The sequence below is a fragment of the Aulostomus chinensis genome, chromosome 2 (genome assembly GCF_037954235.1).
Source record: "Aulostomus chinensis isolate RoL2024-O1b breed Wild chromosome 2, RoL_Achi_v1.0, whole genome shotgun sequence".
In the NCBI taxonomy this organism is placed as follows: Eukaryota; Metazoa; Chordata; class Actinopteri; order Syngnathiformes; family Aulostomidae; genus Aulostomus; species Aulostomus chinensis.
In genome coordinates, this window is record NC_141321.1 from 4828742 (window position 1) to 4846537 (window position 17796).

Sequence of the window (17796 nt, forward strand, 5' to 3'; positions counted from 1 at the left end):
CTTCTATCTGAGAGATGAGAGGCAGCTCACTTGCAATTACCCCAACCGGACGAACCAGATCTGAGCAAAAATGAGATTAGTTGTGTGTGTGTGTGTGTGTGTGTGTGTGTGTGCGCGTGCGTGTGTGTGTGTGTGTTTGCGTGCGTGCGTGCACATCACGGCAAAATGAGAATACCAGAGTGATATTTTTCTGCGGCAGGTGATTATACGTCTGTGTCTCTGATTTTGTAACAGTGTTCCAACTGCGCTGGAGGTGAATATCTGGAGGGAAGGCAACATTTAAAACATGCTTGTGGAAGGAGGGTCACTGAAAGACTCCGGCCCTCATGGAATGAAACGTGAATAGTTAGGATCTGAATGAAGTCTGGATTTGACAAGGGTTGATGGAATGACATACGAACGACTGAGCACCCTTTGGTCAGAAATCAGTCAGTTGTGTAACTGATATTCCTTGTCTTCTTTTTTCTAACATACCCTTGTAGGGATCTTCCCTCTCAGTATTATATGACTATGCTGCTTCATTTTTTCACTTGCATCGAAGCCCTCAGCGATCAAGTTGACACAATGTTCATCAGGCTCATGGCTGCCAGGTAAATGTCTCTGCAGTTGACGGTGAGTTTGGCAACATTTCTGCGATGCCAGGGGGACGAACGCATCTGAGACTTACAGGGGCTGAGAGGTGAACTTTCACTTACTCCTCTGCTCACTTGAGAAAGGATGAATAGAGCCGTCGCCACGGAGATGTTTTTCCATCTTTCGTGTCCTCTCCTGCAGTCAGAAGACACCAGCCTTATGCAGACGAAGAGCTTGAAGCCAATGACCTCTATGAGGACGACCGACAACCTCAAACCTGCCCAAACAGGCTACTTCTGAGTTCACTTTAAAAAATGACATCATTTTGCAATTATGAGTTACATTCGATAAAGTAGAAGAGTAACACACACACACACACACGCGCACACACACAATGTGTTACAGTGAGGTTCTGATCCCTGGTAGTGGACTTCAAAGTAACATGAAATGTTATGGACTTTGGCTCCATATGTATCTTTTTATTTTGATGACGTTTCCCCCTCTAGCCTTCCTCAGCATCAGATTATGTACAAAAGAGGTTAAAACCCGTTCACCTCCTCCAGAATCAGAACCAGCTCAACCTACTTTCCCTCCCAGCCCTGAGGGAGACCACCTTTGCTGGGCCCCACACAGGAAGGTGTCATGATAATTCTGTCAGTCTCTCATCGGTTCCCCTTCTCGCAAGTCAAATGATAGACAGACCGATGGAGCGATGAAGACACATTCTTGGTTGCTTACTCCCGTGTACCACTATTTGCTGGATATTGCAGTTATGTGTAACGCCGGGTATCCATTCGAGATGTGGGATTTCCAAATGTGTTTTCTGTATTGGCTCCGTGATGTACAGGGTTAATGTTGAAATCTTGGTGTGAGATTGACGTGAGACGCGCAAACTGTAGCTGGCTGTTGTTGTCAGGCTGCCCCCCCAACAGTGAGGCATGATTACATAACCATCCTCGGATGCGTGACTCGGGTGTGGCTGCAGCTTTTATCCCACCATGACTGTTGACGAAGGCATAAGAGCAGAAATGTCGTCAGGGTGAAACGCTGAGGCGGTAGAGTCCATCTGGTACAACCACGACGGTTCCGGCACAGAGGAGGATCAGCAGGGAATGTTATTTAACTTTTATCAGCATGAAAATGTATGCAGTCAGCATATTTCTACTACGATCATTATTAATATTATTATCAGTCAAATCAAACGAGCTTTATTGCTCAAGCACACATAATACATTGCACAACATGCAGTGAAAAGTGTCTGTCCTCCAGATGCTTACACACTACAAAAAACAAAAGCACAACTGTATTAAAAAAAACAAATAAGTAAATGCACAGTAAACTAAGAAATACATTTTAAAAAGGAATAAAGATATAAAGTAAATTGTATGTGCAGCTGTAAGAGAAATAAAAATCAGTGTTTGTTGAGGATGCGTGTGGCCTGAGGAGAGAAGTTCCTTCTCATCCTCTCAGCGTTGGCCTTCAGGCAGCAGGAGCGTCTCCTTCAGGCAGCAGGAGCGTCTCCTTCAGGCAGCAGGAGCGTCTCCCTCAGGCAGCAGGAGCGTCTCCTTCAGGCAGCAGGAGCATTTCCTTCAGGCAGCAGAAGCGTCTCCTTCAGGTAGCAGGAGCGTCTCCTGAAGGTAGCAGGAGCGTCTCCTGAAGGTAGCAGGAGCGTCTCCTGAAGGTAGCAGGAGCGTCTCCTGAAGGTAGCAGGAGCGTCTCCTTCAGGCAGCAGGAGTGTCTCCTTCAGGTAGCAGGAGCATCTCCTGAAGGTAGCAGGAGCATCTCATGAAGGCAGCAGGAGCATCTCCTGAAGGCAGCAGGAGCATCTCCTGAAGGCAGCAGGAGCGTCTCCTGAAGGCAGCAGGAGCGTCTCCTGAAGGCAGCAGAGCGTCTCCTGAAGGCAGCAGGAGCATCTCCTTCAGGCAGCAGGAGCGTCTCCTGAAGGTAGCAGGAGCGTCTCCTGAAGGCAGCAGGAGCGTCTCCTGAAGGCAGCAGGAGCGTCTCCTGAAGGCAGCAGAGCGTCTCCTGAAGGCAGCAGCAGGCACTTCATCACTGGGGTGAGTGTTCTTGTTCTTTTGATGAACAGTTCAAAATATTTTATTGTATTGTCATGTGTTGTATTGTTGTTGTCACCATTTGTAGTGACTTCCAGTTTTCACTGCTCCATCTGCTCCTTCAGGCAGCAGGAGCGTCTCCTGAAGGCAGCAGAGCGTCTCCTGAAGGCAGCAGGAGCGTCTCCTTCAGGCAGCAGGAGCGTCTCCTGAAGGCAGCAGAGCGTCTCCTGAAGGCAGCAGGAGCGTCTCCTTCAGGCAGCAGGAGCGTCTCCTGAAGGTAGCAGGTGCATCTCCTGAAGGCAGCAGAGCGTCTCCTGAAGGCAGCAGGAGCGTCTCCTGAAGGCAGCAGAGCGTCTCCTGAAGGCAGCAGGAGCGTCTCCTGAAGGCAGCAGAGCGTCTCCTGAAGGCAGCAGGAGCGTCTCCTGAAGGCAGCAGGAGCGTCTCCTGAAGGTAGCAGGAGCGTCTCCTGAAGGCAGCAGAGCGTCTCCTGAAGGCAGCAGGAGCGTCTCCTGAAGGCAGCAGGAGCGTCTCCTGAAGGCAGCAGGAGCGTCTCCTGAAGGCAGCAGGAGCGTCTCCTGAAGGTAGCAGGAGCGTCTCCTGAAGGCAGCAGAGCGTCTCCTGAAGGCAGCAGGAGCGTCTCCTGAAGGCAGCAGCAGGCACTTCATCACTGGGGTGAGTGTTCTTGTTCTTTTGATGAACAGTTCAAAATATTTTATTGTATTGTTGTTGTCACCATTTGTAGTGACTTCCAGTTTTCACTGCTCCATCTGACAGAGGTAGAATGAGGTGGAGGCCGATGCGTGATGCCCACACCCAGCCACTTGTGTCCTCCATCAGAGATGTCTGTCCACAACACTCAGGACTGACATCCACTGGCCTGCTGATCTCCTCTCACAGAGATACACAGCTTCATTCATGCATGCACGGTCGAGGCTGGCTGGCAAGCAATTGAGGGTTTAGGGTTCTTGCTCAAAAACACTTTGATATGATCTCTGGGGGTCGAATAACCTGAAAACAGTTAGGAGAGGCTGACTGGGCTAGAGTCTCGTCATCTTCTTTCTCATATAAGCCACCAATCAAGTGCAGTGTGAGATGAGATGTGGCAATATACCGTGGCAATGTTCCTTCTGCTTCTATTGTTTTTAAAGGGATGGAAAACAAAACAGAATGCAAACAAATCTCTACAGTGATGTGCACAAGCATAAAAAGTTAATAACTAGTAATTATGCGTGACTTTGTGCCAGCACGGCATCCAAACACTTGACGGGACTGCAACTGAACCCTCTGTCCGACCCCCCGAGTGTTAACAAGGATGTAACTTATTGATTTATGAGGGAACTCTTCCATTACCGACCCTCCATGTCAGTTGCTTATGTAGATTTATTTTGTGGAACATGTGAGCAGTTGAAACTTGTGCTTGTATTTTGTCAGTGTAACAATGAACTACAGGAACATGTAGCACTTTTACGATACTCGAGTTCAACAAAACAGACATAAGAAAAGAATGCAAATGGAGATGTAATGTTCCAGTGTGTCGCAGAATTCCATCATCAATCCATTTTCTATACCTCTTATCCATTATCCATGAAGGGTCGGGGGTGGGGGGGGGCTGGAGCCGCAGGGGCATCAGGAGCAACTCGGGGTTCAGTATCTTGCTCAAGGACACTTCAGCATGGTCAGCGGGGGAAGTGAGGATCGAACCAGCGACCCTTAGGTTTCTCTACCTCTGAGCCATGACACCCTGTGGAGCAGAACTGACTTCACCTTCTGCTCTTTGGACTGGAGATAGAATCAGTATTTATGGAATCCTCCCTTTTTATTTGCATTCATAAAAAGGTTTTAATTGCCTCCATTGAATAGCCGAGACACGGACCAGGCTAATCCTGTTGGTTGATCCTATTAAGGGCTCAGGGCTAATTGGTTGAGCAAATTAACGGCCAGTCAGGAGTTGTTGACATGGGCTACAACAAGGGTGGCCAAACTCTCTAGCGACACCCCCGTTTGTTGCCGTATGCAACTTGATATTCTGTGTTGTGTGACTATGAAAACTGAGAAAACTGCCAACAATCATTTGCTGGCATCAAAGGTTCTAGCACCTGTCAGTCAAATAGTTTAGTACAGGTCAAAATAACAAGCCACAGAGAACAAGCCATGAAAGCCAAAAATAGACTCAAACTGAAAAAAAGGCATATGAGAAACTGCTATTGTTAAACACCAGATGTTGTAAACCAATAATAATAATGATGACCATCATCATCATCATCATCATAATGCATTAGACAAAGCACAATAAAATTAAGCATAAATTGAAATATTTATCAAAAGTATAAGTCAGTAGCCTTCAGCGAATGTAACTAAATTGGTGTCTTTATGAAAAGTCAGATTTAAAAGGATACATTTTACACACACACGCATACATATATATATATATGTATATATATATATATATATATATATATATATATATATATATATATATATATGCGTGTGTGTGTGTGTGTGAAAGTTTTCACTTCTCCAGCTGAACAACTCGCGCCCATATTTTGGGCCACACGACTGCCCGTACATACGTCATCTTATGGAAATTGTCAGAGTGGCAAGATGGCTGCGGAACCAAACAAGACTGAAATTCTTACCATTTTCAAAAGATTAAGATCCATTCCTACTAACAAGGTAACCGAATAGAAGACCTCCGGTACACTCGTATCATGTGGTTGATGTTTATTGTATTGCCAGTGGTCGGTTAGCTTCGTGATCCACGTAGCAGGGCCCAGCCGTAGGCCACGGTCAGACAGCTAGCAGGAGCTAAGGGCTGCTAGCCTGCCGGTAAAATAGGCGAACATAAAGGCCACGTATACGGTTTGTGTAGGCTGAGGAAGCGAAGCACACATGCTTCACTAACAACGTGTCCGCTGGTTTAACACGCACATAAACAGCGGCCCCATGTAACACATCCCGATAGTGAGGCTCTTCGTGAGAAGTGGCTTTATTGTGAACTACATGTCGGTCGTGTTACTCTTCCCTGAAGGTGTATTGTACAGGGTTCATGCCAGTGGTTGAGATTCGATCCGCGTTCATATACGTGGTGCTGGACCGAACCAAACCCATCAGTCCCATATTTCCTCCGGTCAGGTCCTGTTTGAGTTGGCGTGAGTGCGGTAGATCCCCACCACCCCCGCGGACTCGTGCAGTGGATGGTAGTGTAAGTGATGGAGTGAGCCTCCACCTGCCCCGTACATGCTGAACCAGCCGTCCGTCCACGGATCAACGTACTGCTTTTCTTGTTCGCTTCTCTGCAAAGTGTGTGTGTGTGTGTGTGTGTGTGTGTGGGGGGGGGGGGGGGGTGAACAAGCTAAGGTCCGGACCACAGAGGTCCTGTGACACGTCTTTTAGGTTGAGTACTCATAAAACAAATTGAAGGCATGAATGATCGCTTTGAAGAAGCTCTTAGCAGCTTTGCTTGAAGAAAGAATGAATTGGGGAACTGACTATGAAGTGTGTGATCAAAAGATTCATTGCCTGATTGACTCAGTTTCACTGTAAGATCAGTTCATATTAAAACCATGATTAATGAAACGTATGGCAGTGACACTTCTCTGGTTTCCCTCAAATTGAAGCTCCTCAGCCCTCAGGCCTCTGGAGGGGGGTGCCCACAGCACATCATTGGTGTCTGCAGAGTTTTTACTATGTCAGTATCTGTCTGGTGGTTAATATTTCTCTTGGTCCAGTGGTGCTCAAGTCTTCATTCATCATCTGTTGTTTATGATGTTGAAACAATTCTGTATTTATACGACTTGTGCCGCCCCTAAATGATTTGAATATAAAGAAAAATGTTGCTTTTTCAAATTCACAATTTTTACAAGTTTTTTTTCCAATATGTCCAAATTGTGAACATGATTCCAACCAGTTTCAGTAGAGCTAATATCAGTTTCAGCCAAATCAGCTGTGTCACTTGTAGATAGCGGCAAAACATCAGATGTTTCTGTGCTTCCAGCTGCAATGCGTGTTAGAAGTGTGGTTCATGGATGATGATGGGTTCGTTGAATTTCTCTTAAAGTTCCACGTTAGTGTCTAGAACAGAACTTTGTCTGATGTCTGGAGTTCCATCTGTGCTTCTCCTACATGATGCTCAGAATGTTTGCTGTGGAAAAAACCCCTCGAGATGATTCGGTGTGTCCCTCATACGATTAAGGCATCAGGTGTATTGCTGCTTGGGAATCCAAGCGAATTGACTCTGTAATCTTCTCTGGCAACAGCTCAGCTATTATTTAAAGTTTGATATCACCCATCTCTCACCGATACAAGTGGCTGAAATCAGCTTCCTCTGCTGGTTGGCCGGGCTTACTCACCCGCAGGGAGAGGACGAGGAGCTCGGAGATTCGGAGTGTGATCCGAGTAGACCTGCTGCTCCTTCGTGTCGGAAGGAGTCAGCTGATGTGGCTCAGGGATCTGATTTGGATGCCTACCGGGTGCCTCCCGTTGGAGGTGTTCCAGGCATGTCCAAATGGCAGGAAGCCCCCATGGCAGACCCGCACACACAGGAGTGATTATATATCCCTGGCTTGGAGAGGAGCTGGAGTGTCTCTGGATAGAGGGAGGGATGCATGGATGTTAACATCAGTTCCTCAGAAGCTCCTTCTGTTCCTGTACAGGCATGTTTTGACTGTGCAGCCAAAAACCCCAGCTGGGCAAGTATTCCATACGGTGTGTTCCTGTGCATTGACTGCTCTGGCATCCATCGCTCGCTGGGTGTGCACCTCAGCTTCATCAGGTGAGCTCATTGTATCCCGCCATCTGTCTCTCAGTCAAAGCCATAGTGGGTGGTACGGGGGCACACTTAAGCACAATGTGGCTACAATGTGGCCTCCTGCAATTTTCAAACAGCACAAAGGCTTTTTTTTCATAATCTGCTGATTTTGGGTTAAAATAACATTGTAATTGAAATGTTGTGGTGCTGCAGGGATGCCTGCCTACACACGGTGCTCTTAAGATAAGAAAAAAATCTGTTTATTACACCCCCCCAAAAAAATCACATCAGAGCAAACATTTTAATGTTTTTCAATGAAAATGTGACTGATATATAAATTAAGAATCCCTTTCATATTGTAAATCATACATCAGCATAAATGTATTTACAGTATGTATGTTTGTATATACATACTGTATGTATGTGTGTATATGTGTGTATATATGTATGTATGTGTGTGTATAAAGTGTGTATGTAGATTAGTGTCAATCTTTTAGCATCATCTCACATTCACCCTGTCATCAGCATCTACAACACAGCCTTGATGACGCATTGCTGACATATAGGACAGATATAATGCACTCATGGCGAAGTGTCCTTTTGTCACATTTACACAATTCAAGAGAAAACTATTCACACACACAAATCAGTTGAGCTGACGCTGACTGTAAAACTCCACCACCGCCGTATTGATAACCACAGCAAACGGCTCTAAACACGTTTTTCAGGAAACATGGACACAAGTGCACTCTGAAGCCCTCTGATATCCCTGCAACGGCTGCTCGCCCCGCTCTGGGGGAGAGAGGGAGCTTAGCGTGTACCAGTAAATGCATAAAAAGCCAGAGAAAAATAAACACCGACTTGTGAGGTGGTGGCGGTGAGAAATTTAACGGCCATTTCAGGTGACGACCTCATGAAGCTGGTGGAGGGGACGCCAAGAGTGAACAAAGTAGTCATCAAAGCAAAGGGAGGCTGTGATGAAGAATCTAGAATATGAAACATGTTAGGAGTTATTTCACACTTTCTTGTTGACTACATAATTTCATACGTGTTCATGCATAGTTTTGATGCCTTTAGTGAGAAAATAAAATGAAAATAAAGAAAAAAACATGAAATGACCAGGTGAGCCCAAACTTTTGACTGGTAGTGTATCTATGTGTCTACTCTCTGTCTTGTCTGTCTGTCTCTCTCACATGGAGATGGGCGTCAGTATAAAAACATGCATCTCTTCAGTAACTGTGACAGTCCTCAGCCCTGAACCGTTCCTCTCTTGTCCCCTCAGGTCCACTGAGCTAGACTCTAACTGGAACTGGTTTCAGCTTCGATGTATGCAGGTCGGGGGCAACGCCAATGCTGTGAGTGACCATGACATTGGATGTGTAAAAACACAACGTGTACTAAACCTTGTTGCATGGTTTCAGTGCAATTTCATGTTTGTTTCAAATCATAGGTGCATGCGCACTTAAGATAAACCACATTCCAGCCAATCACCAACAAGATGGTTGGGGATGGGGGGTTAGTGCGCGTGCATACATTGGGGAATAAGCAGAGTCGATTGAGTAGCGTAGTAGCTATGAAACTAGGCTATGTTATTCCTAGCTTGCTCTGGAGGTCCTAGCTAGCACTAGCATCGATTCCAGGAGGGACAAATTCTACAAGCAGTGTCTCTTTTGCATGAGCTCATCAAGTAATTTTTAATATATCAGTGGTAACTCATGACCTAACAAAATAATTGCAAATATGTCAGTTGTAACTCGTGACCTAATATCGTAAAGATACTGTACAAAGACTTAGAATACAAATTTACTCAACAAACAGTTGGAGTTTGCTCATTCATCTTAGCGATGTTAGTGCAACACAGGTCAACTTTCCATGTCGATGTGCGTTCATAACATTTACAGAAATGGGGGGGGGGGGGCAGCTTGCTCTTTTTTCGTTTGTATTTACAACAAACGTCAACAGAAGTGACGTCAGGCTTAGTGCCCCTTCTAGCATCAGTTTTAGTAACTCTTTTATGAGTGTAATTTAGTAACTTTCCTCTCCTGTCTGAAGACGGCGTTCTTCCGCCAGCATGGCTGCTCCACTAACGACACCAACGCCAAGTACAACAGTCGCGCAGCCCAGATGTACAGGGAGAAAATTCGCCAGCAAGCAAATGCCGCATTGTCCAAATACGGCACAGATGTGAGTATGAAAAAGAAACAGCTGTGGAAGTGGCTGGCTGTCTGGCTTGGAGGACACGCCTGCTGCTGCCTCACCACTGTGCAGCTGTTCACATGGTCGTGGGCTCTTGAGTTAGTTTCTATCACCTGCAAGTGGACTACATTATGTCCCTTTGTAGGTCTGTTTTTGTGACTGGCAGCCTGCATGTGGTGTTTTGTTGAGAACAGTGACCGGACATATTGTGTCACTCGTGCGGAGGTTTCCTGTCTGGCTGGATCTGCTCTGTGCAGATGGACCTGCTGTCTGCGGTCAGGCTGGCACACTGGGAACCGATTCTCTTTCTTGACTGAGCACCGGTGCGTCCCTACATATAAGACGTTACTCTGTCTTTCGTCTTAGTGACACATTGCGTGAGTGGTGAAGTCTGAGCCACTGCAGCAGGTCTTGCTCCACAGGGTTTGGACTCATCAAAAGTGTGATGATCGCAACACTGGCGAGATGCCAAAGATAAGATGCTAAAAGGAAACCTTTAAACCTGCTTCTTATCTTGTTATTGTTATATCAGACTGATAATGTCAACCACTGCTCCTCCTCATGTTGCAGCTATGGATCGACTCCTCTGCGGGTGGCACTCCTGCAGCTCCTGAGAAGCAAGAAACAGACTTTTTTGCAGAACATACACAGGTTTGTCTTTTTGGGAGTATGACTGTGGGGGCGGTGGTCCAGAAACTGGGTGAAAAGAAGGATGTGTAAACCCAGGGATGGCTGGGAACTCTGTTTTCTGCCCTAGAAAGAGAGGTAGCATTGTCAGTTACAGCGTTAACATACTGTGTAAAGCTAACGTGCTGACTGGCAGATGTTCCCCACAAACACTGAGTTTGTCCCATCTCTTCCCTTTTTAAAAGAATAAAGCTCTCCCTTCCTTCCTGTTGGAGCCTGAATCACTGGTTTGTGCCTGTCAGGTTACAACCAAACAAAAAATATTGTATTCCTCTACTTAATTATTCAATAATTAGGGTCCAATGAAAATTTGAAATGTACAGAATGTGAGTAGGAAAGGTCTCCCATGCCAGTTCTGGTATCCTGCTGCAGCTGCGTTGAGCTTGGTTTTCTCATTCTTGCATTGCATCACACTGCCTCACTTTCCTGGTGTGAAGTCGTACCAACTCTTTGTCGTAGAAGTCGCGATGGCAACACCTCGCATCAGTGCTTCATTAATGATGTCTTTTGAAAGAATCAGAAGCACCTGTCAAACTACAAACAATCTTCGATCTGTTCTGAAACCAAAAAACATTGAATTTCCCTTCTTGAGGTTTGCCAGCTCATAAATCACAGTTAGTCTTGAGTTGGTGGCTGTTATGGTCGGGCTTCTGATCAACAACGTCATACAGATAAGGACGGCTAAATAAGTGCTGAGCAGGAGTGTTCATAGCAGATGTAGCTGCAAATGTGAGACCTAGCTCACGTGGTAAATCACCTTGCTGTTCTCACACTGCACGCAAGCACAAGAACCATGATGAATGCACTAATGTGTTTGTGGTGGGTACGAAAAGGTCTCTAAGTTGGACTGTAAATCATTCACTTATCCATAGACGTATCAATAAATCGGTAATTAACTAGATTTATTACATTTAAGCTAGATAGATAACAGCCTGGCAAAGGTAGCTGGGTCAAAGTTCACATCATAAATGTTCAGTCCTGTGCAAGCCTGAAATATCCCTTTCTGGCATAAAGTATCACACTTTATGCAAAAGACCACAACTTGATATATTCTTCTGCAGATTGCCAAGAAGGGATTTGTGTTTCATGTTTTCAGCCTGCTAATGACTGGAGCATGACGGTGCCCCCAGAGCCCCAGCAGAACGGGGCCAGTGTCACCCCGCAGCTGACGGATGCAACTGTAAAAACCCAGGATGAAAAACGTGAGTTTAGAACAACACTCTTTGGGTCTGTCAGTCTAAAGGCTCATTCCATCAGTGATCCACTGTCATGAGGACAAAGAAGCCAGGGGAGAATATAGCATATGATATATGTAACAGCAACAGATATGGAGTTGTCGTAACAGCATTAAATATGTAGCTGCTGTAACAGTGTCAGGTATGTAGGATGTATGTATGTAGTACATGTTTATATTGTTTTAATCAAAGCTGACTGTCAGTATAGTTGTGTGGTAAAAGGCCTCAATGTCTTGCTGTGTTGCGTCAAATGTTTGCTCTTTACTGTTGTGTCCATCCCTCCAGAACCAGAGGACGGGCCGAGCATCGATGGGCTGAGCACGTCACCCAAAGGCTCCATGGGTGAGCCTGCTACCTTGAAATGTTCTCCCCTTTCCTGAGCTCAGAGCTGTCAACTGGTGTCGCTCTTCATTGGAGCCGAGTGCACTCCCAGTCTTCCTCTGCAGCTTCTGTTGTACCTCTGGATCTCAGCTGCTTCTCTCATTGTAGAAAATTACAAAGTGGGACTTTATCCTCAGTCCACCTGTGTAACAGCAGAGTTACAACATGGTGGCATCGTCCAGGTCTTACAAAGTCTTACTTTTCTTTATAGGACCATCTCCAAGGGTCACTCAGACACTCCTAACTGGCCGCATGGTTTTTTGTTCTCAATTTAGTCGCATGTATACAGTCAAAGGCTTTATGAGGGGTCGAGTGATTCGGTTCCCAGTGTTGCCCACCGCTTGGTTTGTTTGTCCATACAAAACCTAATAGGCCATTCCTGCCGATGGGAAGCTGGATGAGGGTGTGCCCCCCCCCCCGCCCCCCGTTGTTTAGGGGGCGCGATCCATCAAATGTTGTGTCCTCCAGAGGGGGCGGAGCATGGAGCAGCATAGCTTGAGAGGGTGCATTAGGGCAGAAAAACAGAAAATGAGCAAATAATGATGGATTTCAAACTTGACAAAAAGCAGTGTGCTTGTGTGAAGTCAGCATCATCGTCTCTTGTGAAGTGATTGTGGTGTCTGGTGTGTCCTGTCCTCCAGAGGACTCCATGCGTTTGTCGCTACGTGAAGAATGGAGTCCCAAAGGTGACGACTGTGAGCAGCATAGTTGTGGTTTGTGCTGGCTGTTTCTGACGTAGCTGCACGGCTCAGCTGCTTGACTGACAGCTCATCGGCCAACTCCCAGTCGGACGTCTGCTCATGCAATGGAGGCAGCCCCAGTGGGGCAGGTTGAGATGCTTGTGTGCTCATTCAGGTGAACGCCACCTTCCTCTTTGACAAGCTGGATATTGGTGTTGTCAGTCAAACTTTGAATCAAGGCTGCAGCAGTGGGTGGTCTGAACACACACCTCAGTGTAATCGTTATGTCGTGCTTTCACAGGTGGGTAGAAGTCAGACTTCTGATCGCGTCACTGCTGCGAGCCGTCAGTGAGCTCCTCACCTGCACATTTTGGGACGCTTCATTTCCACACACGGGCGTTTGGAGTCCGCAAATCCCTCAGTACAACGGGATGCTACTCGTTTCCATGACAACCTCTAGGTTTTCCGTTTGGGCAAATGCTGAACTGAAAACAATCTAACTGAGGGCTGTAGCTTGGAGGTTTTTCTTTGCTGTCATACTGAGGAATAGAAGCTTTGGAATCAGTGGAGATGTCAATGCTGCCCTGCCAAACACCCCCCAGCTAAGAGCCCCCCCTCAGACGTAACAGTCCCATTCAGAGCAAACCTGCTTCTCCTCAGCTGCCTCGCTGCAGTGGGAGCTGATTGGATACTAGCTTGTCTGCCTGAGCTGGTGTGTGTGTTCTTGCTTGGATTTGGGGTTAGTTTGTATGGAGATAGAAAAAATGTCACTTCGTAACAGATGTCTGTTTTACAGATGTGAAGCCCTCCATCATTGGTAAAAAGAAGCCCATGGCCGCCAAGAAAGGAGTAAGTGATTCTTGTCTCGGGAGTGGCATCACTGGCTTGCATTGTTGTTATGGAACGGTGACAATGAAGCCTGAAACAGAGGAGTTGGTCGCTTCATGTATCTCATGTCTCCTGATGCAGCTGGGTGCCAAGAAAGGTCTGGGGGCCCAGAAAGTGAGCAGTAAGAGTTTCTCAGAGGTGGAGAAACAGGCGCAAGTGGCCGAGAAGCTGAGAGAGGAACAAGCTGCCGAGGCCAAGAAACAAGCGGAGGAGTCCATGTTCGTCACTGTCAAGTTTTTCTTACAAATCATCTTTTGGTCCTGTTCAGTCATTTCAGTTCTACACCACCTTAAATAAGAAAGAGAGACTCAGAGAAGAGCATTTAAACCTGGCGCGGTGTCGTGATGCTTCTCTTGTTGTGCTGGTTGCAGTGTGGCTTCAATGCGTTTGGCCTACAAAGAGCTGGAGATCGACAGGAAGATGGAGGAGAAGAAGCTCCAGAACCTGGAGGGCAAGAAGAGGGAACAGGCTGAGAGGCTGGGCATGGGCTTCGGAAACAGGAGGTGAGCTGGAGGCTAATCTCTCAGGGGTATCGGGTTTCAGGTACGTTTTATAGCATAATGGTGTGTTTCACCTCTTGGCTGTGTGTGTGTGTGTGTTTTAGTGCTGTGTCTCATTCAGTGATGTCAGAGATGCAAGTGATCGAGCAGGAAACTCCCGTGGGAGCCAAGACCTCCCCTCGCTCCAAATTGGACATGTTTGAGGAGCCCGGTTTCACCTCTGGCCCCCCCAAGTACATGTGGCCTCCTTACATGATGTCAACACATTTTTATATTAAAAAAAAAAAAGCAAAAGATACAGCTCATTGACAAAATCCTTTTCCCTTAATGTTCCAGGTACAAGGACAACCCGTTTACAGTTGGAGACAGTTTTGGATCCCGCTGGGATACTGAGGGGGGGACCGCCTCCTTTACAGCCTCCTGGGCTCTGGAGAAAGAGGACCCCAAAGAGGAGGTCACCATCTCGAGCATTCAGCCTATAGGAGAGAGGTATCCCAGAGGCCGTCACTCACAGCCACCCGCTCAGCCGCTCCTGTCTGCGCTGACTAAGTTGTGATGTGTGCTCTTGTGTCTGGAGGCTGCCCAGCAGGCGGAAAGCTGACGTGTCGGCTCCTGTGTCGGAGTCGAGTGAGGCCAGACTAAAGTTTGCCAATGCAAAGGCCATCTCTTCAGACATGTTCTTTGGCCGGGAGAGCAGCGCTGAGGTGAGGACCTCAGAACAAGAACTTCAGCAAGCAAGACTTGGACTTAAACTATCAGTTTATGGCAGCTTTGTTTGAATGTGGCCTGTTATTGTCATTCAGAGTGAGCTTTTGTTTTGTTTTTTTAAGGTTTTAGATTGAAGCGTGGTCAGTCTGTCAGTAGAGGGGGATCTTTTCTACCTGGGCAGGAAATGCTGTTCCCGACTGATCTGACGAGCAGAAAATGTTGATCAGAGATCTTTTATGGAAACTGGTTTGCTCTTCATTCTTGACTTTGGTTGCTTCTTTTTAGTACGACACAAAGACGAGACTGGAGAGCATGTCTGGAAGCACCTCCATCAGCTCAGCTGACCTGTTTGGGGACGGCAGCGATCAGAAAGGTAATGTGTGTGAGAGAGAGAGAGAGAGACGGACGGTTGTTAGCCAGGCGTTGCATCAGGCTCGACTGGATGGAAGGATTTTCCTGTGTCCTCTTCCACAAACAGCGGCAGAGCTTTATTTTCTGGTCACAGAAAGTTGAAAATGTTCAGATTTAGATAAAAGGTCACAATTGTCTGTTCGCGTGTCATCCAATCACTGTGGAGGGGCGGGACAAATGTCACAAAGATGAACTTTCAGATCCGACAAGGGGAGCACTTGAAGCAGATGGTTGCCCTCTTCCTCGCTCATAAATTTCACAAACCCCCACAAACCTGAGGGTCCGTCTTCTCAGGTGCTGGGGTTCACAGGAGGAAGTACTTACTGCAGGCATGCTTACCTCGGCGGACATTTTGTATCATCGCACCGTTTTTCAGTACAGCTTCTGCCATTTTAAACACAAACCAACCTCTTTGGAGGACACCAACTTTGTCCCCTACCCATCTATGTGATGTCATTGATGTGTCTCCCCACCATCGCTGAATAAACCCTCGATGCATTTTTAGAGTTTAGAAAGAAAATGAAGTTCAGCTCATTTGTGGAGGGTTATATGCTCCTCCTCCTCGCCGCGGTGAGGAGTTTTATGGAATCCTGCGTCCAGTCATTTATCATCACCTACATGTCGGCCTTCGAGAGCCAGGAGGGAATATAATGTGATAGTGTAGAATAATAATTGGTGAGATGAGCTCTTCTCTGAATCTGAAGGATCACTTCCATTGAGCTACACACACACACACACACACACACACACCAGTCGTGTTTGAAATGCACGGTGGCGGTCAAACGTCTAAAAACTCCCCCTTCTCTTTGCTAGACTGTATTTTCTGAAGCCTCGAAGGTTCAAAAATACAGGACACAAATAGAAGTCCTTGTGTTGAGATGTTATCAGCATCAGAACGAGCCTGCAGTCACGGTGTTAAAGGTCAAGGTCACTTCTGTACGTGTCCCCCCCCCCCAGGGAGAGCGTCGGGCTTTGACAGTGTGCTCCCCTCTGGTCCGGACATCGCTCAGTTTAAACAAGGAGTGAAGACTGTAGCGGGCAAGATGGCCGTCCTCGCCAACGGTGTCATGAATACAATCCAGGTGAGACATCAGTGTGTGTGTGTGTTTGGGGGGGGGGTTCTGTTTCAGATTAATGTTGCTAACATAAAGATCTGCTCAGGACCGCTACGGCTCCTACTGAGCAGCCAGGGGTCCGACACCACCAGCTCACGGGAAGACATGCGAACTGAAGCCTGTGTAGAGACAACCAGCCTCCTGACTGACACCTGCATCCGGGTGGAGGAGATGTGGTGAGGCGGAGCGAGAGGCGGGAACACGGTGGATTGCATGGAGAAAGAAATGTCCATCTCGCTCATCGTCTGTTAGAGACCCTTTTGCAGGAGTGAGACATTTTCCTCTCTCACTCTCATCAGCAGTTTTATTTTAACAAAGGAAGCCATCTGAAGATGAAGTCTTTTCTCAACCAAGAGTTTTCTTTTGGTCCTAGATTTTCAAACTGATGTCAGAATTTATTGGATATTTTCCTCCTCCTACATGAATCAACCTCTTCTTGATATTGTCAGATTCTTTATGCTCATGTGTTTCTGTTCTATCGTGGTATTAAAAAGGTGCATCTTCTATTTTCAGCATTCATCTGGAGAACAAATCCACAATGTTTGTATTCAGTGTTGCGTTCACAGCTGCTGTCACCGTTCCACACCATTTGAACTTGGAATTGTATGTTTGTCTGGATGAAAGTCGAGTCTGATGTATTAAATATCTGATATCCTAGCAGATGCTTTATTTATTATCTGTGAACAGCAAACCTGAGTGTGTTGGAGTTGATACCTCTGACGAGGTCATGTGATGAAGTGTGAGCGTCTGAGTAGGCAGCAGAACCCCAACGAGCCCTTTAAGTGCTACTCCACCCCAAGAAAGAGCAGTTTGCCTTTGAAGCCCACAAAATGGTGCAAGATGATGAAATATTGGAACCTGGAAAAGGTCACTTCCAGGCCTGGAACCGAGAGTAAAGCAGTCCAGAGTTTGGTTTTTAATGTGTTCATGTATCAAAATGTGTCTTTTCATTGATTTTAGTTAAATGAGTCCATTTTGTTGTGGAATCAGAGTGTGTGTGGATTAGTGATCAGACGGCCGGCCCACCACTTCGGCTTTGTTATCAAATGTTTCAGACATTTCAGCCGTCAGTCTCCATCGGCTTCAAGCATCTCTGAGCTCAGCGCACCTAAATGTACCTCCCTGAAAGGTAAAATTCATATTTTGGGTGAAGTCATCACTTGAGAATCGTATTGTTTGCCAGAGCTGCCAACTGTCAGCTCATAGGGTAGTGAGCCCGTGTTTCTGCTGGATGAATCTGTACCTCAGCTCATTGTCGATGCTGCTTCTCCCCCTCTCAGCGGTGTGTTCTTATTAAAGCTGACATCTCCAGTTAACATTTTTATTTTATGTATCATTTATCAGTCTATCAGCCACGAAAACTGTCCCAGTACGATGAGCCAGACACCAAAGGATTTGTCTCTCCGAGGAAGAGAAGGAAGAGTTTTTCATGTTTTTGTAACACTTGAGCTGAAAGAAGTCTGAGTATGGAAATCAAAGCACCTGTGACCATGGCAGCTCATGAGTTCAGTCCATCCAAAACCACCGAGTTCCCTGCTGACTAAATAGAAGTGTTCAACAGGTTTGTAAGTTTCATCAACAGATTTCAGAGTGATATTTTTCCCTCAGGTGCCCCCCCCCC

General features: G+C 46.5%; 1 protein-coding gene across 1 annotated transcript; it reads left to right on the forward strand.

Annotated features, from left to right (window-relative positions):
* Positions 1–5170: 5170 nt before the first annotated feature.
* Positions 5171–16832, forward strand: arfgap2 (ADP-ribosylation factor GTPase activating protein 2). Its single transcript, XM_086223545.1, has 16 exons — positions 5171–5300; positions 7280–7398; positions 8657–8729; positions 9427–9558; positions 10141–10221; positions 11354–11459; positions 11778–11834; positions 13350–13402; positions 13523–13659; positions 13813–13944; positions 14046–14174; positions 14278–14430; positions 14519–14645; positions 14935–15022; positions 16018–16142; positions 16222–16832. Exons 1-16 carry the CDS (start codon positions 5229–5231, stop codon positions 16240–16242), a joined length of 1605 nt encoding a protein of 534 aa, XP_086079671.1. The 5' UTR covers positions 5171–5228; the 3' UTR covers positions 16243–16832.
* Positions 16833–17796: the final 964 nt, after the last annotated feature.

Excerpts from the sequence above, each read along its gene's own strand:
- arfgap2 (XM_086223545.1), top strand. The coding sequence starts at position 5,229 with ATGGCTGCGGAACCAAACAAGACTGAAATTCTTACCATTTTCAAAAGA. Across the intron at positions 8,730-9,426 it reads TCGGGGGCAACGCCAATGCT|ACGGCGTTCTTCCGCCAGCA; the intron begins GTGAGTGACCAT and ends TCCTGTCTGAAG. Across the intron at positions 10,222-11,353 it reads TTTTTGCAGAACATACACAG|CCTGCTAATGACTGGAGCAT; the intron begins GTTTGTCTTTTT and ends TCATGTTTTCAG.